The sequence below is a fragment of the Phoca vitulina genome, unplaced genomic scaffold (genome assembly GCF_004348235.1).
Source record: "Phoca vitulina isolate PV1807 unplaced genomic scaffold, GSC_HSeal_1.0 scaffold126, whole genome shotgun sequence".
Lineage (NCBI taxonomy): Eukaryota > Metazoa > Chordata > Mammalia > Carnivora > Phocidae > Phoca > Phoca vitulina.
The window spans coordinates 394,362-417,660 of NW_022589829.1; the positions used below are offsets into that span (position 1 = coordinate 394,362).

Below are 23,299 nucleotides of genomic sequence, written 5' to 3' on the forward strand. Positions count from 1 at the left end.
GCTGAAGGCAGACGCTTAACTGACTGAGCCACCCAGGCACCCAAGATTTATTCATTTTAGAGAGAGAGAGAGAGTGCATGAGTGACAGGGGCAGAGGGAGAGGGAGAGAGAATCCCAAGTAGACTCCTCGATGAGCGTGGAGCCTGATGCGGGGCTCAATCCCAGGACCTGGAGATCATGACCTGAGGTGAAACCAAGAATCGGACCCTTAACCCACTACACCACCCAGGCACCAAAAATAATTTATTTTAACACTTCTATTTAGAATGTAAAAAGCTTTATAACAAAGCAGAGTATTTCTTGTCACTTCTATATTTCTATAATGTGCTATGACAGGATTCAGTTTTCTCTGTGACAGTGATCACTGGTGGCTTAAAAGGAGGCCAAAGATCGATACATATTTTTTTAAGTGTTAACTTCACGGGGTACCTGGGTGGCTCAGTCGGTTGGCTCGGGTCATGATCCTGGGGTCCTGGGATCGAGCCCCAGGTAGGGCTCCCTGCTCAGCTGAGAAGCTGCCTCTCCCTTTCCCCAAACCCCTCCCCCCTGCTCATGGGTGTGCTCGCTCTCTCTCTCTTTCATGCTCTCTGTCTCTCTCTCTCAAATAAATAAAATGTTTAAAAAAAAATAGAAACCTTACCTCTTTTAAAAAAAATTAAAAAAGTGTTAACTTCAAAATGGTTTTGAACTCAGTCATCAGGTGCAAGATACCTCAACTAAAACGTAATGGATATGCATTCTTGTTCTATCATCTTTGATGGGGTTGGGCTAGAATCTTCCAGCTCGTGCCTGTATCCCACAAATATTTACTGAGCTCACGGTTCAGGGACGGTAGGTAAGTCATCCGCAAACGTGATGCATGTATAAAGTTCCATAAAGCAGGGGTATTTATTTCCCCCAGGGTTTCTTCTCCTGGAGGTGCTGGCTGAGCTCTCCTGATCAATTCCACCCGTGGTGGTTTCTTTTCTAGGACCCACCAGGCTGCCTCAGGACATGATTAACCTGTCCTAAATATAATAAGTCCCAGCCAAGATTAACATCTGGAAAACAATACTTAATAGTGAATCTTAGTATACTGCAGGAAAAGGAAAACATACTTTTTTTTTTTTTTTGAGTAGTTCAGGGGTTAAAGGAGAACTCATAGCTAAATGAATTTCACCTTACACTACAGTGTGAAACTTCGTGAATTCTTCAATGTCACTTACATGAAATAGAACAAGGAAACAACCACAGGTTGCAGTCAACATGGTTCCTGCTCACTGGAAGCATCCTGGTGTTTCCTTTCTGCCAGTGGCCCAGGACGGTGTCCCACTACCTGCCCTAGGTCCTTACAAGGAAGCCGACCTTTAGAATCTAATTGTGGAAGCACGTGGTTGACCAAGGGTAGAGAAAGAAGCTGTAGGTAGAGCCTTCTGTGGAAGGGTGCCCCGTGCGCTCTCTATTTTCAGCGACCAAGTATGCGATTTGTTCAGATCACACCATGTGTCAGAGGAAGAATCCGAATGAGAAACGGACCTTCCAATCTACATTCATCTCACGCTGAGTTTCTGATCTTAAAAGAGATATGAGATGTCATTAAACATGTTCAGTTGAGAATAAAAAATTTTCTTTTTTGCAAAAACAGCCTATTAAATCTCGTAGATTTTAGAAGAAGATATATTTAGTCACTGCATGCATTTTGGCAGAGTATGGCAAAGCAATTTCTTTCTTAGCAGTTACCACTCATCTCAGGTAGCTGATATGAAGACTCTTTCTTTCCTTCCTCACAGAAATAATGCAGAACATTCACCTTAATGCAAAACATTAATTCCAGATTCACAGTAATACAAAACAGATTAAGCAACAAAGGCATACCATGCACGTAACTGTTGTCACATGAATAAAAGTGCTAGTAGGCAAATGGAAATTCTATTTGTGCTTAGATTTCCTTAATCTAAAAATAATAATAGAATAAACTTGCATTTGAAAGGTGGCTTTTCATTGATACCACAGATTCTAATTATTATGTGATCAATGTGGTCTGGTGTAAGAAAGATATGTAATTCTAACCACTGACACACATACTATCCCAAGGAAGGTTTTTTTTTTCTTTCTCCCTGTTTCTTTGATGTGCTATCAAAGGGCAGCTTCCTTACTCGCTAAATCTGATTTAGAGGCTTTAATAAATTTCTTGATATTGTGAACACGGTCTCATTGTTTACTGGAGGGAAGTAGTTGTATGATGCACTGCTACGGTATACAGTTTTCTCTGAGATGGTGGACACGTCTGTCCTAAAGGAGGCTATGTAGTAGCAGCCATCAATAATCCTTTTAAGGGCTGAGTAATATTCCATTGTTAGGACAGACCACATTTTGTTTCTCCATTCAGCATTTGATGGACATTTTTCTTGTTTCCACTTTCTGGCTATTTTGAATAATGCTTCTATGAACAGATACCGTGCCTTGATCTGAGCTTTACAGCAAAATTGATTCTGTATACATGAGAATGGTGAATACGAATGGTAGAGAACACAGAGGAAGAAAAGCTATCAAAGTCCATTCATTTAACAACTATTTCTTGACCACCTACTATGAGGCAGGGGCATGGGTCCAGATGCAGTGGTAAGCAACAATTTCACGCCAGCAGTCAACAACGGCACGTGAACCATTCATAAGGAAGAGTTTAAAAAACTTGATTAGATTTATTATTCATTCAACACATATTTAATGAGTCGTTACGGTGTCAGGCTCTGCATGGAAAGGAGTAACTCAAAATGCCACGGAAATAACTTCTGATAAAATTACCTGCTAACTTCCATGATGATGCTTTTTTAGAGATTTAATATGTCTTAATGACATCTTTTCAGCATGAGAATCATATTTTCAATCAGTGTTTTTGCTTTTGCATTTCTTTTCTTCTTTTTCCTCTCTTAAACTGATTTAAAAAGGAAGCATGTGCAAAATGTGAAATGTTATAAGTCTTATACTGAATGCTTTCCACGGCGTTACGACTATCGCCACACTCAGTTCGAGCGCACAGATGAACCAGAATGCACTGTACAGGGTCAGGAATATGAACTTTAATCAAGCGATTGTTCACTTTTGAATGGAGTCTCTTCCCCTGCCTTGGAATTAAACTGAAAGGCCCTGGAATTAGGAAATCCCAATGATCAGCAGTCTCCAAATTAATTTTACTGAGGTGTCCAAGTTAAGATTTAATTAAGCGAGTTCCAACAGGGCATCTCAATTTAAGGTGTGGGGTGCCTGGGTGGCTCAGTTGTTAAGCGTCTGCCTTCGGCTCAGGTCATGGTCCCATGGTCCTGGGATCGAGCCCCGCATCGGGCTCCCTGCTCCTCGGGAAGCCTGCTTCTCCCTCTCCCACTCCCCCTGCTTGTGTTCCCTCTCTCGCTGTGTCTCTCTCTGTCAAATAAATAAATAAAAAATCTTAAAAAAAATGTCAATTTAAGGTGGATTTGAAGTGCACGATTCAATGGTGTTTTGCTTATTCAGAGTGGCGCAACCATCTCCATAATCACTTTCAGGACATTTTCATCACTCTGAAAGGAAACCTTGTACCCATCAGGCAGTCACTCCTCATCTGCCCCCCCACACCCTCCCTCAGCCCTATGCAACCCTAATCTACTTTCTGTCTCTATATGTCTGTTCTGGGCATTTCATAGAAATGGAATCATACAACATGTGGCCTTCTGTGTCCGCCCTCTTTCACTGAGCATAATGTTTCCAAGGTTCTTCCATGTTGTAGCCTGTATGAGTGTTTCATTCCTTTTCATAGCTCGATAATAATCCACTGTGCAGACAGACCACATTTTGTGTACCCATTCATCAACTGATGGGCAATTGGGTTGTTTCCACTTTTTGGCTCTTATGAATAATGCTGCTGTGAATATTTGTCTTGAGTTTTTTGTGGGGATGTATGTTTTCAATTCTCTTGAATATGTATCTGGGGGTGGAACTGCTGGGTCACATGGGAACTCTGTGATTAACTTTTTGTAGAGCTGCTAGACTGTTTTCTGAAGCGGCTGTACCATTTTATATTCCCACCAGCAATATCTGAGGGTTCCAATTTCTACACATGCTTGCCAACGTTTGTTTTTATTTGACTTTTTGATTGTAGCCATCCTAGTGGCTGTGCAGTGGAATCTCATTATGGTTTTGATTTGCATTTCCCAATGGCTAATGCTGTTGAGCATCTTCTCATGAGCTTACTGGCCATTTACATATCTTATTGGGGAAATGTCTATTCTGATCCTTTGCTCATTCTAAAATTGATGAAAACATTAATATGAAAATTATTTAACCTTTTATTACTGAGCTGTAGGAGTTATTTATATATTCTGGATACAAGTCCCTTATAAGATACATGATTTATAAATATATCCCCTTCTGTGAGTTGTCTTTTCACTTTCTTGAACCACGAGGACCTCTATAAAAACATCTATCCTGGCTTTCATCTGCAAACTATGCTCACGATATGAATTGGATGGAAATGCAAGGCAGATGAAAGTGGCTTCAGAATCTGAGAAAATGGGTGCCCTTGTGAAAATCCACTTATTTATAAGCTTAGGGCCAGGCCTCATCATCTTTACAATTTAGCGTCTGGTGGCACCTGACACACATTTGAAGCTCACATAATGTTGAACTTTTAACCTAAAATAGTCTCTCACATCTTTAGGTTTAAGATTTGAAATCCTGGATAAATGAAGTCATAAGATGGCACGGTGTGGTCCTGTGTAATATCAGGTGATTTGTTTTCCTCCTCTTTGGGTTAGTGTGAGGATTAATTTGTTTGCCCCACCTCGTAAATTTCTACAACTATGGGCTGTCTTGCAGCTACCCGTGGAGGCTCAGAAATCCGGGACACACCTGTAAGTCTTTCTGAAGCTGTACACTTTGTTCATACTCGATTTAGTGGTTTTCAATCTGAGGTCCTTGGGGTCCTTGGAAATGTTTCAAAGAACTCAGCAAACACTTCAGAGAATTGTAATAACCGCCCCCCCTACAGGCAAATGTCTTATGTGGCATATTATAATGTGTGGAGTACCACTGATGTGTTAACTTGTGCTGCTATGTAATTTATTTTTCTGTAGACTTCTGTACACGTGTATATCCCTCCCCCTACATTTTATTTTGACACATTTCAAACATACAACTTGAAATAATTTTATAGTGGATGCTTGAACACCCACCATCTAGATTTTGCCATTACCATTTTACCATACTTAAAAAAAAAATCACATATCCATCTGTCTATCTACCTTACTTTTGATGCATTTCAAAGAAATTGCAGACACCAATTCACTTCCTCCTAAATACTTCAACATGCAGATCTTTGTCTAGACATCAATATTTGTTCACAGTTTTTTTCTTCTGCGGTTAAAAATTAGGTCCAAACAAACACAACTCTTGAGTGTACCTTTGCTGAGTTTCGACCCATGCGAACACCTGTGTGCTCCCAGCTCCTATCAAGCTGTTATGCACGTATTTTCCACTTCTGGCAGCTGTGGTACTGTTTGGCAGGAAGGCTGTCGGGGTCACTGGCCGTCGTCCAGACGGCGCCGCGCCCGACCCGCAGGATAACCACGACGGTAAGTTCCCACGGGACACGGACGATGCAGCAAGGCCCGTCCCATGCTGAGCCCAGGCTCGTCACAAATGAGCAACTGCCACATCACCACTGGTGAAAATGTGGCACAGAACAGAATTCTGTCTTAAAGACTATCTTTGTGCATTTAAAAGTTAAAAAACCAAAACATCTAAGTGTCTATCAGACCTCGCATTTATATTTAGAAATGTGAGGAGGCTGCTCGGAATTCAACTAGGAAGAGAATTTCTTACTCTTCTCCTTTTCACATTCGGCATCATTTAACTTAAAATGTTTCTGGTGATTACAAAGCAAATTAAAAAAAAACACAAAAACCAACAAACAACCCTGTTTTTGCTACTATTTGCTGTTACTCATCTACATAAACCAGAGTATTCCCAAACACCCTTTCCCCGGCAGGAAGTAACCGGACGTTGAGCCCTAGTGAAAGACTCAACTGTCATCTATGAGCACTGGGTTTTAATTCTGTTTTTATCAAAATGGCCACATAGATCTTATACAAAGTAAATGTGATCCATGTGGCTATCTAAAATAAATTTCTCTCTAATAAAATACCACTTTGGTTTGCTATATTTAGTCCAACAAAATATGACTTTGGTTTGGTATTTGATGCAAATTGCATTTGGTCCTGCTGCTTCAACTTTGGAAACTGGCCTTAGTTTTCATTTATTTTCTATTTTTTTAAATTTTATTTATTTTTTAAAAAAGATTTTACTTATTTATTTGAGAGAGAGAGAGAGATCACGAGCAGGGGGGGAAGGGTAGAGGGAGAAGCAGGCTCCCCACTGAGCAAGGAGCCTGACGCGGGGCTTGATCCCAGGACCCTGGGATCATGACCTGAGTTGAAGGCAGACGCTTAACTGACTGAGCCACCCATGTGCCCTAGTGGCCTTAGTCTTTAAGCTGGGCCCTGTGGAGTGTTCCTCGCCACCGTAAGGAGCATGGGAGAGGCTAAGGGTGACGCGCTGGGCTCCTCACTGCTGGTACACTGCACAGGACACTGTTTGACAAGGGTTCTATTTCTAAGAAATAACTGGGGAAATAGAGCTCTAAGGCAGCAAAAACATTATTATTATTTACCATATATAATTCAAAGGCTTGATTTTCACAGCCTTCAAAATGAATCTAACAATATCTAGGGAATGAGAAACACCAGAAATTAGTGTGACATGCTGGAAGGGACAGGATTTGTAGCCCCATCTCAGCATCCTCTCTTTATAGGAAGCATGAGGATTAAATGAGGTGATGTGTGGGAACCCACCAGGATTCTCCACTCAAGGGAGTAGTTTTCTGAAAGATTTAAAAAAAATTTTTTACGCATGTGAGAAATAGGAAAAAAAAATACCTATTGGTCTCTGATCCTGATTCCTGGCACAGAGCTTCTGAACCCCTTGTAAATTCCTAAATGGGAAGAGCACTAGAGGCATCTTCTGTTCTAATACTTCGTCTTTGCCCCCATTCCTGACACTAGTTCTTTTTTTTTTTTTTAATTTTATTTATTTGACAGAGAGAGGGAACACAAGCAGGGGGAGTGGGAGAGGGAGAAGCAGACTCCCCGCCGAGCAGGGAGCCTGATGCGGGACTCGATCCCAGGACCCTGGGATCATGACCTGAGCCGAAGGCAGACGCTTAACGACTGAGCCACCCAGGCGCCCCTCCTGATACTAGTTCTTAAATCCCTTGTACCTTCCTGTGTGACAGGAATGTCTTTTGTTTTAATGAGGTGACTCTGGGTGGGCTCCTGGATGGGGCTGGTCACTGCAAGGACCAAGCCATGATTAGAAGCTTGGAACTTTCAGCTCCCCACCACCCCATCCTCCAAGAAGGGGAGAGGGGCTGGAGTTAAGAGTAGATCATGCCGACGTGATGGAGCCTCCCTAAGTACGGGGTTTGGAGAGCTTCTAGGCTGGTGAATGCATTGCACGCACCAGGAGGATGGCACATCCCAACTCCACGGGGACAGAGGCTCCTGTGCTCGAGACCCCTCCTGATCTCGCCCTGCACATCTCTTCATGCGGCTGCTCATCCGTATCCTTTATCATTTCCTTTCATAAACCAGTAAATGTGAGGAAGTGTCCCTGAGTTCTGCGAGTTGTCAATAGTAGGGCAGACGCTGTAGATCACCTATCCCTTGAGCCTGGCATCTGCAGTGGGGGCAACCTCATGGGACTGAGCCCTTAACCTGTGGCATGCGACACGGGTTCTAGGTAGACAGCGTCAGAATTGAGTTGAGTGGGAGGACACCCAGCTGGTGTCGTGGTGCACTGCCTGGCGTGGGAAAATACCTCACACGTCTGGTGTCAGAAGGGGTGTGAGTGTGGTCGCAGCGGAGCGTGAGGGAAACGCAGGAGGAGAGGTGTAGGCTTCCTGCTCACACGAAAGCATGTGTACCACGCAAGCCCTCTTCAAAATTCCTTCTCAGGGCAGGGTTTCCAAACGGGCGTGGGAGAAATGGATATAACCGGGGGCTGACCGACTTAGTCTATTTGGTCTACCTACTTCGCCCTGCCACTAAATTTATTCTTCATACCTAAAAAAAAGTGGACTGTACTGCCCATAAACAGGAACATTTCCAATTCTACAGATCAAGAAAATAAATCTGACAACAAATCTGGCTAGAGATGAAGGTCAAAATGAGAACTGAGAAGAACGTTTATGTGCCCCCAGGCGGTTTGATTATATGTTTAATGAGTTCAACAGTATATAGTAACATACACATTTTAAATTATAGTTTCTCTTATTTTAAAATGACCTGGAAAAAAAAAGCAACTTTGAAGTTGAAACTTCATTTGTGCTAATAGTTTCCTGATTGTCCTGAAAGCTTAGATTCAGGGACTTTGGAGCCATGAGAACCAAACAGTGCTGGAGAGTAAATGTGGGAAATGTCATCAAGACCCCTGACAGATGGCCAAAGGCAGACAGGGACACAGCAGAAAGTCACTGTACCTTTCTCACGACTCGAATTTCCTTTTTTCTGGAATATTCTCTCTCTTTGCGAGTATTCTAAAACCAATTATTCAAATGGGTGCACTCCTAGAAGTGCTTATCATGTAAACAATTGGTACAAAGCCTAAGAACCTACACTGTGAGCCGTGGAGTTTCAAGTTACATTAAGCAAAGTCTGATTTTATAAACCTGTTCTAAAGATCCAATTTTCTCTGATTTTCTTTCTCCCAAAATAGCTGTTTCCATGGCTACATAATCACTTATTATTAGGACTTAGAGGAAATGCATTTTGGGGGATAATGCAGTAGAGACTGTCTTTTAATTTTCACAGTGGGAACTGGGCAATTCTGGATAAAATATAATCTCTGGTGATTTGCACAGCTTGCTCGGTGCTTCGAAGACACTCATTTTCTCCCAAAGTACAATACTTAATGCTCAGTTATAATGACTGTTCCCACACTCCTCTAGCAGGGCAGTCTGGCTGGCCCGCCTTACCGCACCCTCTGCTCAAGGATGTGGGGGTGGCCACTGACTGGACCTGTGGGCCCCTGGGACAGCAGGTAAGGCTACGGCCAGATGCAGGCCGCCTGGCTTTTAGCAAAATCGATCTCTCTGTTTCCTCTGGGATCTGGCCTGCAGATTACAGTGTGCACCTGCTGTAGGATCCAGGGATGAGAAGAGCAGACAGGGAAAGTGAAGTTGAAATGCCCAGACAGCAGGAACAGAAGAGCTGGTCCCCGCAGTGCCTTTGACTCAATAGTGGTTTCCCAGAGAGACTCAGAACAAATTCCCCTTTTCTTGAAGTAGCCTGAGCAAGTTTCCACTCCTTGCATGCCAAATAGCATAATAAAGATCACCATAGCTTTTTTCATTTCATAGGTGCTTTATAATTCGGGGGTTCCCGTTTGCTTGTATATGTTTGCAGAATTGGAGTGGCATGCATTCGTGATTGATGGAGGCCTTATAAAAAGCAGGCCTTGTAATTACAGGCATAGACTTTCATCTGTCGTTGACAAGAGGACCCCCAGCTCAGTGAGGACATTGTCCCCCCCATCCCGCCAATCTTGACCAGTGTTCCCATTGCTTTTCCTGCCCTGAATCCCTCCCTCCTCCATAATTTTCCTTTTTTTTAGATTGAGATATAATTCACATAACATGTATTTCACATAACATAAAATTCACCAGTTTGAATTGTACAATCCAGTGGTTTTTAGTATAGTCACAAGGTTGTGCAACTATCAATACTATCCTCCTATTCCAGAATGTTCCCATTATCCCCAAAAGAAATCCTATACCCATTAGCAGTCACTCTCCATTTTCCCTGCCCCCGGCAATCAGTAATCTATTTTCTGTTTCTGTGGATTTGCCTATCCTGGACATTTCATATAAACTGGATCATGTAATATGTGGCCTTTTGTGTCTGGCTTCTTTCACTTAATATAATGTTTTCAAGGTTCATTTATGTGGTAGCATGAATCAGTGCTTCATTCCTTTTTATTCCAAATAATATTCCATTGTGTGATGGATCCTGTTTTGTGTATCCATTCATCATCTGATGGACATTTGGCTTGTTTGCACTCTGGCTCTTGTGAATAATGCAGCCATGAACGTCCGTGTATGAGTTTTTGTGTGGATGTATGCTTTTTTTTTTTTTTTTTAGATTTTATTTATTTATTTGACACAGAGAGAGAGAGTGAGAGAGGGAACACAAGCAGGGGGAGTGGGAGAGGGAGAAGCAGGCTTCCCGCCGAGCAGGGAGCCCGATGCGGGGCTCGATCCCAGAACCCTGAGATCATGACCTGAGCTGAAGGCAGACGCTTAACACTGAGCCATCCAGGCGACCCTGGATGTATGTTTTTAATTCTCTTGAGTAAATATCCAGGAGTGGGACTGCTGGGTACCTCTGTGTATAAGCTTTTAAGGAACTGCCAGACGTTCCCAGACTCTTCATGGGCAGCTCTGCCTTAACAGAATTTCAGCATCACTGAGAAGCACCTCTTACCCAAAATATTCTCCTGGCTTCTGCCATGGAAGAAATTACTTTAATGGAGCTTAGAATTATTCCCTTTATAATAAGCGTTAAGGTTCAAAATGCAATACTGTTGAGCAAGGGAACAGAGTGACTCAAATTCACACCAAGAGGTAAGTCAGATCTTTTCTCAGAGCAGTTTTGATGAGAGGAAAAAAGAAAACGTGTCAGAATGCTGGGGATCTGCAAGGCGGAAGAAGGAGGCCACAGAGCCTGAATCTGGGGTGGGCTATGTACTTTTAAAGGGACAGGCCAGCTTTTCCTCTCAAGTACCATAGTGAATACCAGGCTCCTATTTTGCGAATTCATTTATTTCAAATAGCACCTACTGAGCACTGACTTCATGAGAGAACATTCACTTGGACATTTTAGGAGGAGTAAGACACATTCCCTGAGGAGTTAAAGATTACGTGGGTTGGACAAGTCTCAGGGCTTTCCTCTGAGATCACGTCACTTCATTGGTTGGATGCCGACATGTCCTTTCTTTTCTTGGAGGGATGCTGATGACTGGTGGAGGCAGCTTCTATTTCTTTAACATCTAATTTGGCAACACAAAATTTGGTAGCCCTATGTTGGTCTAACAAATTACTGCAATATTCCTTGTTTTTTAAAATCCCTCATCCCCACCTCAAAATCTGAGTTTAGAGGAAAAACAACAGGTATTAAGAGACAAAGGCTATTGATCTAACTTGATTCCCACATGTATTAAAATGGATAAAGAAAGCAATGTTGTAGCAGTTAGGATTAACTTAGTGAGGTCTAGGCAGGGAATTGCTTTCTGAGATTCTGCCAGGCCCAGAGTTAAGAAAGCCACAGCTGAAGCTTCGGTGCCTCGTTCCTGACAAGTCGGGGAGGGAGTCTTGACCTCACGAGCGAGGCAGTGTGTGCCCATGGCTCTCACTAATCTAAAAGGATGGGACCGAAGGAATGTCAGACCTTGGCTCTGTGCCACCTATTTCTGAGAAACTCTGGTCTTACGTGCCTTAGTTTACCTCTCTGGACCTCAGCTTCCACACTGGTGATGTAACAGCAAGAGCTGACGGGCTCACGGGCACTATTTTGAGGACTTTGGAGATATACATATTTAATTCTATGAGAGCCGTATGAGAATGGGACCCATAATTGTCCCCATGAGTTTGCCCAGACTCTCACATGACTGTCAGTGGCAGAGCCGAGATCTGAATCCTCACTGCCTATTGTCAAGGCTTATACCACTTCTTCCTTTTAAAAAATTTATATCTGCATATTCTACGTTAAATTAAGTCATTCATTCTATTACTGGAGTGGTGTGAGAATAATTTGATACTGAGTAGCACTGTGGCGCTCCCTCACGATGTCTCTGCTCAAGAAACACTGGAAAAGGACGAGAAAGCACATATTCCCATCAACTTGAAATGCCAGTGTAAGTGAATTTAATATTATTATGAGCTGTGCTTGAAATTCCCATCGCTAGCATTAACTTAGGATAGTCTTTCCATCTCTACAACACCACTGTGTTTAATTTTTTAAATGATTTTATTTATTTATTTGACAGAGAGAGACACAGTGAGAGAGGGAACACAAGCAAAGCAGGGTGAGTGGGAGAGGGAGAAGCAGGCTTCCTGCCGAGCAGGGAGCCTGATGCGGGGCTCGATCCCAAGACCCTGGGATCATGACCTGAGCCAAACGCAGACGCTTAACGACTGAGCCACTTAGGCGCCCCCCCTCCCCCCTCGCTGTGGCTTTTAAACAACCTAGATGACATGTTCGAGAAAGAGCTAGTGAGAGCCCGAGGGAAGATAAGGGCCCTTCGGGGAGTGGTGTGCCTCCTGAGACCCTCCCAGGGTGCATCTGAGCTCCACTGGGAACCTTGCCCCACTCCACCTCCAAACCTAACCGAGCCTGGCTCTTGTGGAAGCAAATGTACATACCAAATGACAGGAGAGTAACCACAGCAGTGCACCCACAAACGTCAACTAAAGGGCACGCCGATTTAAAAAGGGAATATTGATTTAAGGTAAGTCTTGAAGGACTGGTGAAGCATGGCAGGAGACGAGAAATTTTAAATACTTTTCTAATTCACAGAAATTTTTAATTAGTAAATAGTTTCTTCAGCATATACAGCGGAGGGCCATTAATGCTTTTGGTGCTCATTTCAGCGTGTATGCAGCCGGTGGGGGCTGCGTCGCCATTTCACTACCCCTGCCGCACCCAGAGCGCTGCCTAGACGCACGTGCCGCCCACCAAATGCGCATGGACTGGGGGGAGGATGAGCCAGCTCTTGGTCACCATAAGGAGGAGGTTAAGCGAATCTTAACATCATCACTCCTCCCCCATCTCAACCGCGAGATCCTCCCCTCTCCTCTGAAGGACTCCCTCTCTGCCTACTTCTTGGATATGGTTTTAGGCCCCTCCTCCTGAAACCAGCCTCTGGGGATTGAATTTCCTTGTCCAGGACCCTGTCCTCTATATATTCTGCCGGTCTCGATTCTGAGCTCCAGGCTCTACAACCAGCTGTCTGCTTCATCTCTCCCCTTGGGAGTCCCCTCAGGTATCTCCAACCTAACTTCTCCAACCCGGGGCTTGATATTGTCCCCCGTCCTCCCATACACAACATCTTCCGGGTTCCTCCCTCTCAATAAATGGCACCGTGACCTTCCCTGTTGTCCTCCTTGATCCCCACTTTCTTCTGCCCCCAGCATTCTGGTTCACCACCTCGTTCTGCCCCTTTGGGTCCCAGGGCTCACCTCCATGGCTGCACCTGACCCGAGCCATCCCGCTCGGGTCCTTGTTCCCTTCTTCTAATACTCCACGTAGCAGCCAGAGTGACCCCAACAATCTCACTCATGGAACTGATGGTCACTCACTGCATTTGGAAGAAATCCAAGGTCCTTGGCAGGACCTTTGGCAACTGGGAGGGTCTGGCCTCACTGACCTCTCTCATGTGTTTGAGAGTTGGCCACTCTTCCCTTACCCATCTGTCCCCAGGCTGGCTTCCTGTCACTGCCTGGGACACGCCCAGCACCCTGTCCTCGGGCCCTTGTCATTGGCTTCTCTCGGTGCCTGTCACGAGGGGATGGTGCCTGAACTCTGGGTGAGGAGGGGCTGGGGAGGCCGCACAGCTACCCTGTCCTTGAAGTCAGTATTCACAGTGTCGCTCCACCAGGGGGTTCCAACTACTGTGAATTCCCAGATTGTATGCTTATGGAATCTCTTCCACAGGTATGAATTTTTAGAGTTTACAGACCTAAAATGTAAAAGCGCTCATTTCTTGCTGTCCCAAGTGTTATATAAAACAACTTTAAATACAGTTTTTGTTATCAAAATAGCAAACATATCTAGAAGTTCTTGATTAACATTCTTCTTGGGCCCACTATTGTCTAATGGTTATAGAATGAATCTAAAATAGCAAAAGAAAATAGGAAAATGAGCATTTCAGGGAAAACAATGAGCCAGCCTAGGCACCAGAGTCCTTTCCTTATTTCATATTTCTCATTGCATTTTTTCATCAAGGCTTTACTTATTCTATTAATTACCATCCACTTTCAAGGTTCTAGTCTACTTCTAACATGTATAGGATGATCGCTTATTACTTCAAGTAAGAGCTTGGGTTCAATTGCAGATGTGGATATTATTTTAAAATTTAATTTGGGGGCCCTGTTCCAAAGTGAAAATATAATAACGAATATCTAAGTACATTCTAATTTACAGATATGCCTATAATTTTATAGAAAGCAAAAAGATGAACAGAACTGAAAACAAGGGTCTGGGTAAAATGAATACACCTGCTTCTGGTTCTTCCTTGAAACACTGATTCCCGTTGGAGTTTCAGTTTTCCATCTACCAAATCCGTGCCCTTTTAAAAGTTGATTTCTGTAGTAAGATGTTAATGCTTTGTTCCTTGCACTCAAGAGACTTCAGTGACCCTGGGAGGGCAGCATAACCGAGGGCGAAAGGGTAGCTTCAGAGAGGCCTGGCCGTGCTCAGAAGCTGACTTACTATTGTGCGCAGTCAATCAGCTGGTACTCGTTGGACCTCTCAAAGCACGCCTTCACGCCTTCATCATCCCAGAGCTTCTTCACATGATCGAAGAATTCCTAACATTTGAAAAAGTTTGAAATAAGAAAGCACAAGTGTTACAATCTCTTAAAAAGTTAAAAGTAAAAAGAAACTGCCAAAAAATTTTTTGCAGGTAGCGCATGAATTATCTTCCTTGTAGGAATCGACTTCACACAGAGGAAAACTCATAGGACTTGAGAGCGGCCTGATAAGAAATGGATGCACCTGTGTTATCATTGCTCGATTCAACCTGTCAAACATTCTTGTCCTTCCAGAAAGATCCCCCAAATGAAAATTATGAGTCAAAAGTAATTTTGTGGCATTCATCAACTATATATACAACAGCTATTTTAACAAAAATTTTAAAGTTCTGGGGCACCTGGGTGGCTCAGTCGTTAAGCGTCTGCCTTCGGCTCAGGTCATGATCCCAGGGTCCTGGGATCGAGCCCCGCATCGGGCTCCCCGCTCCGCGGGAAGCCTGCTTCTCCCTCTCCCACTCCCCCTGCTTGTGTTCCCTCTCTCGCTATGTCTTTCTCTCTGTCAAATAAATAAATAAAATCTTTAAAAAAAAAAAAATTTTAAAGTTCTTCGTACTCAGTCACCTGTCTAGTGGTACTTGTCACTTCATCAGTGAAAGGTGTGCCTATTCCAATGGTAAGTTCTGTTTTAGCTGTTGTCTTTTAAAGTTTCCGTGAGCCATGATTATGAATAGCCATGACTGAGCAGATGGGTTAAATTCGGCCCAGAAGCATTAGGTACATCAGAAGTAAACCTTGAAAATTTCACCCTTTGGGGATACTAAGTCGCTGTTTTCTGGCATTTTCTAACACTATGAGTTACATGTGAACTGTGATTTTTGGTTCCCTCAAGCCCATGTGGGCGCAGAGCTTAATTTCATCCATTATGGCAAGCAGCACCCTCCGAACCAAGAACTCTCCTTCTCTCAAAGTAAGAGGTGGCTTTATGAATTCATATTTCCAAAATTACCCAAATTAAATTAACAGTGCTATGGAAGCAAATGACAACACATCAGCTGCTAAATATAAAAGAAGTTACGTAAATTTTCACAAACCCGTTCATTAGAATATTTATATCCCTTCCCACATTAGTCATCTGCCCTCGCGGCAGCCCCAGGAAGCACCCATTCCCATCTCTGATCTGCACCAAAGGGTCTGGGGCTTCTGACACCTCATGGCCATAGATTTTTTGGAGAAAAAAAAAAATAAAGGGCTGATTCTTTTCTTGAAGATTCACAAGTCCATACAAGGGTGGACCTGAGTACTGAGGGGGCCCTCTTTGAAAAAAGAAACAAAATCACAAGTACACAATTAGGTACAAAACCTTAGAAGGGGCAGGAGGGGTGAGGGGCCATGAGGCTCTGACATCCTAGGATCAGGGACAATCTTTAAAGGTCTGCCGCGTCTCTATACCTATCGTGTGTCCGGCTGCTCATTGTCATCAACAAATCCAAACTACCCACAGGTGACAACGAAGGGGAAATCTCCATATGAAGGAGAGGAGCTGAACCTCTCAGTTTTTGTCTCCCTAGATTTATGGCTCCTTCTGGAATCTCCCACTACTGCTCTTGTCACTCCAGTGAGGGAGTTTTTATAGGCTTCCTCAAAAATTTTTTTCTTCTAAGAGCCATATGAAGACAGACAGACAGACAGACAGACACACACACACCCCAAACGAAAAATACTCTACTTTCTATTGTCGAGATGGTCTTGAAAGACAATGTTAACCTCTGTGTCATGGTGATATTTGGAATCGAGCCCCATCTCTCTCCTCTCCTGCAAACCCCCAGTGTAGTAGTTTCTTGAATAAAGTTCCTTACTGTCTTTATCAGGTGTCTGAATCATTTTTTTCTTCAGCAGGCTGAGCTGAAGCCTCTGAGACAGAATTATAGAGGAGTGCTTGAATCAAGAACCAAGATGCATGATTTCTGGGGTCCGTGTTGATAGCAGTAGTAAAACAGGAATTGTGGGCACTGTGTTTTTAAAGCAGATGCTTTGGACGACACCAAAGGAACATAAAAGCAGCAACAATCTCTGCTTCGGCTTTGTGGTTGGTGAACAAAGACATTGGACTAGAATATAGCTAGGTCTCCAGGATTCTCCATGTTTACTTTTTAAGGGGTTCTAACAACCTCATGGAAAATTGCAGAGCTGCTACTGCCATTGCTTCTGCCTTTTATTAGACAAAAATGCAAACTTACAAAAGCAGAGAGAATTCCCCAGGCCACTCATTACTCAGCCTCTGTGTTTACCAACACATGGCCAATTCTCTCTCTCTCTTTTTTAATAACTCATGCCTTTCCCCACATTTGTTATTTTGCAGCTAACCTCTTATGCCATATAATTTTATTTCAACATTACTTCTGAAAGATAAAGGCTCTTAAAAGTCATAGCCAAAACACCACTATCTCAACTAAAAATATAACAACAAATAAGTCAGCCAATGCAGCCTCTCTAGCTGTACTTAACCGGTTGTCCAGAACCAGGCTAGAATTCTCATGCATTCGTGAAACCAGCTGGGAAATAAACCTGAAGAGTAATTTTGGTATGCCTCTATTAGCAGCTAAGATGAATAATATCAAATAAAACTAATTTCAGTGTTTTGTGTGTGTGTGTGTGTGTGTGTGTGTGTGTGTGTGACTGAAAATAAAAAAAAGATGATTCACAGAGAAATGTAACCTGCTTTTGACAACTGAGAATATGTAGAAATTGAGAGTATAAAAAGAAAATCACTGATATTTAACTTTTTCGGTATTACTGAATGAGAATCGCCTTGTGATCTTCATGTATTTAGCAACTGAAATATGCAAACATTTGTTACTCTTATTTAAAGGGCCTTGACACGCTGTGAATTGTGTAAGAGTGATCAATCACAGACCTGTACCCCTGAAACAAATGATACGTTATATGTTAATAAAAAAAAATTAAAAAAATAAAGGGCTTTGACATAGCATAACCTACAAGCTTACCGAGTCACTGAGTTGTATAGCTGAAACTAATGTCATATTGTGTTCAGCTCTACTCAAATTAAAAAAAAAAAACAAAAAAACCAAGGGAGTTTAAGTTGTGTTATAGAAAGTAAAAATGATAATGATACCAAATTTAAACTTACTTTTAAAAAAGGCGAGGCTTTAACATTTTCACAGCATCATTCTGATTTTTCAATCAAAATTTAAATTAAAATAAAAAAATGTAAATAACTCCTCCATTTCATGTTACAGCATTTTCCTTCTGGTACTGCAGTCTACATTTCCCTTTCCACACGAAGTACAAAGCTAACCCGGGATTCTCAGATGAGTAACAAGTTTTTTCTTTTTCTTTTAAATTCCTCATAACTGCTCTGAAATGGAAATCATATGACAATAGGAAATGTTAAGAATGCAAATTCTTGCATGAGATCCCTGCTGATGGAACTTTTTGGTTACACTAACAGCCGGGATCTATTTTTCATTTTTGAAATAAGAACCCAAAGGGTATTTCTTGTCTCTGGAAGGGAATGCTGTGAGGTGGTTTGGAGTCAACGCTCTGGCTACGCACGCAGGTCTTGGGAAGAACTGCTTTCACACGCAGTGCGGGTGGAAACTGTCACTAGGTTGAGTGTAAAAACATTCTTCCTCATGCTCATTGCCCGATATTTCTTCTAAGGTGACTTATGGAAAATATCTCGAATTTTAGTATCAGGAATACTTTTTTTTTGCATTTCTGAAGCAAACGCTTTTTATATTTTATTGTTAACGTTTAATCTTCAGAGCCCTGTGGCTCTTCTACGTTTTCATTTACGTCACTGAGTTGACTGCAGGAAAGCTTGGAAGTCCCGTTTTGGGGTCAGTCCTCATGTGTGTGTAGGGCTTGGCCTTACACTCTGGATGCTAACTTCACTTCTGGCCCCACATAACTTATCTCCTGTTCCTAATTCTGTTCTCCTGCATTTTCAGTTATTTTATTACCTTGTATTTTATAACTTTGTGAGCAGCACTAAATCCTTCCTGGAACAAGCCGAAGTATAAATAAATGTTTGATGGAACTTTTTATGAGAACATAGTGGATAACGTCCACCACCACCATCAAATAGACCTTAGAAACAGGCAGTTTCAGGTCAGAAGCCATTTATTTACATGGAATTTTCTAAAGCTCAAGTTTAGGTCTGATTCATTTAAAATACACGCACTCAATTTTATCCCTCGGATAACAGAATGATCGAACAGGATTTGTCATTTGTTTTTTCAAATATCTGGTGGATATCAAGTCTGTGTGGGATCTATCATGCCTGCTGACACTGTGATTTTGTTATTCATAATCTCTGTCCATCCTCAAATCTAATTTAATACAGTATGTCTAAAATTCTATTTAGAAACAACTTTCAGAAACTATGTTAAAAAAAAGAAACCCAAACATTAAAGTCATTAGCAGTCCCCTCGCCCATGTCTTTCCCCTGACCACCCTGGGCAACCATCTTAGCAAGTAACTCATATAAAAAGAGGTCACGCCTACCATTTACTGAGCACCTCGTATGTTCCAGGCAATGTTCTAAGGGCCTTATGTACAAGGTCCCAACTGAGACAACCCTGCCTTGTAGGCGATTCAATTCCCATTTGACAGATGACAAAACAAGTATGATTAAGGATACTTTATCCTTGCTCAAGCTCTCCTGGAAGGAAGTGGTCAAACCTGGCTTCACAAGCATGCTCTGAGGCCAGCTACCTTCCTCCTCCTCTCTCCTCCTGCTCCCTGAGCCCGGGAGACCAGGGAGGGCAAAGGCAAATTTATAATATACCCCACACTTGTCTACTTTTTTCCCTTTAGGACAGCCTACTTTAACTATTCTTAGAATCATTTTTAACAGCTTTTGAGGTATACTATATATACCATAAAATTCACCCATTTCTTCATTCAATCAGGCCACCACTGACACAAGCAAGTTTTAGAACACCTCATCATCTTCTTACCCAATTCTCTGGAGCCAAGCCCGGCCCCCAGCCCTGGTCTCAGACACAGTTAATCTTACTTCTGTCCCTACAGTTTTGCCTTTTCCAAGAAATTTCATATAAATGAAATCACCTTGTCTTTCGTGTCTGTCTTCTTTGATTTAGCATGGAATTTTTGAGTCATCCATTTTGTTATGTAAATGAGCAGTTGTTCTTCTTAAAAAATTGCTGAGTTCTACTCTGCTGTGTGAATATACCGTGTTTTGTTTATTCATTCAGCAGCGGATGGACATTTGGGTTATTTTCAGTTCTTGACTGTCGTGAATAGTGCTGTTTGGAATATCTGTGTACCTGACTGGGTTGATTTTACCCAGGAGAGGAATTGCTGGATTATATGGGATGTGTTTAACTTTAAAAAACTGCTACACTGTTGGGGCGCCTAGGTGGCTCAGTCCTTAATAGTCTGCCTTCGGCTCGGGTCATGATCCCAGCGTCCTGGGATTGAGCCCCACATCGGGCTCCCTGCTCCGCGGGAAGCCTGCTTCTCCCTCTGCTACTCCCCCTGCTTGTGTTCCCTTTCTCACTGTGTCTCTCTCTGTCAAGTAAATAAATACAATCTAAAAACAAAAAACTGCTACACTGTTTTTCAAAGTGGCTATTCCCTCATACATTGTCAAGCGATCCGTGTCTAAGAGTTCTAGTTACACCACATCCTCAATAGCTGGTTTTGTCCAGTCTTTTTAATTTGAATTACTCTGGTGGGTATGTAGTGGCATCTAATTATGGTTTCAGTTTGCATTTCCCTAATGACAATGAGTTTGAACATCTTTTTATGTGATCATTGGCTACTTGCATATCTTCTTAAGTGTCTGCCCAAATATTTTGCCCCTTTAAAAAAAATTGGGTTATATGTCTTCTTACTATTGAGTTTTATTTCTCTTACAAGAATAAGACATTTGAAAAAATTGTCTGGGTTTAAGTCCTTTGTCAGCTACAGGTTTTGCAAATATTTCCTCCCAAACTGCAGCTTGCATTTTAATTTTCTTGAGCATCTTTTGATGAGCAAAGTTTTAAATTTTGCCGATGTCCAATTAATCAAATTTATCCATTTAGCATTACGCTTTTTTTGTGTTCTAAGAAATCTTTGCCTAACCCAAAGTAAAAAAAAAAAAAATATTTCCCCCAAGTTTTCTTCTGAAAGTTTTACATTTATAGTTCTTACATTTAGGTCTATAATGATTTATCTGAGTTCATTTTTGAGTATGGTGTGAGGAATGGGTCAAGTTTCACTTTTTTTCCATACGGGTAACCAGCTTCCCCAGTGTATTTATTGCAGACTACCATTCCCCACTGAATTACCTTGGTACCTTTGTTGAAATAGACCATATACATGTAGGTCTATTCCTGGACACTGAGTTCTGTTTCATTGACCTATATGTCTATTCTTCTGCCAACAACACACTGTCTTGATTTCTGTGGCCTCGTAGTAAGTCTTAAAATTAGTAGTGTTAAGTCTTCCAACTTTGCTCCTCTTTTTCAATGTCATTTGGCTGTTCTAGGTCTTTTGAATTTCCACATACGTTTTAGAATTGGGGCGCCTGGGTGGCTCAGTCGGTTGAGCGTCTGCCTTCAGCTCGGGTCATGATCCCGGGGTCCTGGGATCGAGCCCCACATCGGGGCTTTCCCTGCTCAGTGGAGAGCCTGCTTCTCCCTCTCCCTCTGCCTGCCGCTCTGCCTACTTGTGCTCTCTCTCTCTCTGTCAAATAAATAAATAAAATCTTAAAAAAAAAATAGAATTAGCTTGTCGATTTCTATGAGAAAGCCTGTTGATCTGAGATTGCACTGAATTTATAGCTCACTGAAGGGAGAAGTGCCACCTTAACAATAATGAGCGTTCTAATCCATGAACATGATGTATTCATTTCTTTATATCTTATTTAAATCCTCTCAATAATACTTTGTAGTTTACTACACTGCCCATGGCGGCCAACTTTCATGGCTTTTGTTGCTTTTAAACACTTTTTTTTTCTTCAAAAAAAGCTATACTAAGATTTGTCTAGCGATTCTATCTTTTATTTCCAACCGTGGTATGTATAAAGTTTTAGTTACTCAGATCCATGAACCATAACAGAGAATTAAATAAATCGATCTTATAGTGATGAGAACATAATTTTCCTCAAGTAGTTTTCTTCCACAAACTTAATTTTTTAGCTTTTGATTTCTCCTTCACAATACTCCCACTCTTATGCCTAAGAATCTCTCTGTAAAATCTTCATTCTCTGAGAAAACTGTGCACTTGGAGAATGCCTAAGAGACTCACCAGAGAAACTTATTTGTGTGGGAACAGAAATAAAATAATTAGGTATTTTCATTAGGGGTAAGAGACTCAAAGAATCACGACTTCAGTCCTTGCTTCCAGACAATTCTCTATCAAGTTTTCTGACAAAAGTTCTCCTTGGAACATCAGGCATGAATTACATAACACTTTAAGGTATTATTCTTGGTCTTCTTAGTCACTCCGAATCCTTTGTGCTGAGAGGCAAAATGAAGTGAGGAACCCTCCTTTTTGGGAAGAAAGTTAGATTTAAAGGAAATGTCTTTAAAAGTGCATTTGCTATATTCCTACTGGTAACAATTATAGAATTAGATACACATTTCTTTGGGAAAATTCTAGCGTAAAACATACTAAATTTTAGTGTAAAACATCTGTCTAAGGAGAGATCAGAAGATATTTATGGTTTGAGCATGGATTTTTGTATTTGAGTGCCTGGGTTCAAATCCTGACTGAGACTCAGTTTCCTCCTCTGCTCCACAGGGATATACTGGTTCTCCTGGGCAGAGGTTGGCCGGGCCAGATCAGTATCTGGCAAACAGGTGGAGGCAGGTGGCTGAGGAGGTGCACGTACATGTGGGGGGGAGGGCAGGAAAGGACACGAAGAAAGGATGGCTGCACTGACAAGACCAGAGTGGAATGGGGTGACGTGAGGGGGGCAAATTCTGACTCAGGACAGTCAAGAAGTCAAGAGTGTGATGACCAACAGTGTGAAGTGCTGACGAGCGGTGAGGGTCAGGGAGAGTCCTTTGGCTTTGGACACAGGATGGCACCCAGAACGCAGTGCTGTAGTTTTGGTAAAAATGTGGCAAGACCTGCCAGATTCCAACAGCCAAGAGAGAAACACATGGCGAGGACACAGAAGTCAAGTGTAGGCTCGAGAACTGAGTTCTAGAAACATCTACAGAACACTGGGTGCTGGGTGTGGGGAAGAACGGCAGGAGAGGGATGACCGCCGATCACCAGCACAAGGCAGGTTACGGTGTGGTTGTGCAAAGAACCAACAACGTGGGCAGTGCTTAACTTCCAACCGAGTGCTTCTGATTCCTGGATTTGCCCTAGGCTTTCAGACCCTGCAGGAAAGGCCCCCCGCGAATGTGGCTTGTCCAGATTTATGCACTTACCTCCCAGAGCCTTCTCTGGGAGGTAACAAACAGCCGGGGAGGGACTGAAGCTGGCTGAGTAAAACTGTGGCAGGTTACTAGAAGGAAGGGAAGAAAAGGGCGCAGAATACTTCCCGAAGAACGTGTGCTACGACTTGGAAAATCTGCCTTAACGGCCGGGTGCCGTGAACTGAGCCTCTGCTCAGGGAGAGGGGGGCTGGTGACCTCACGGGACCAACAGCTCTGCTCTGCAAGAGGTGCAGCCAGGAGCCACGATGTGGGGCAGCTACCTGTGTACCCACACCCT

The 23,299-nt window shown here is 42.5% G+C and overlaps 1 protein-coding gene across 5 annotated transcripts in view; it reads right to left on the reverse strand.

Annotated features, from left to right (window-relative positions):
- The window catches only part of GNAL (G protein subunit alpha L), a 140,444-nt gene that overhangs the window by 29,714 nt on the left and 87,431 nt on the right, over positions 1-23,299 (reverse strand). For all 5 annotated transcript variants that reach the window (XM_032399029.1, XM_032399031.1, XM_032399032.1 and 2 more), the window contains one exon: positions 14,556-14,653. In XM_032399029.1, coding sequence (XP_032254920.1) covers positions 14,556-14,653 — 98 coding nt within the window. The remainder of the gene's footprint in view (positions 1-14,555; positions 14,654-23,299) is intronic.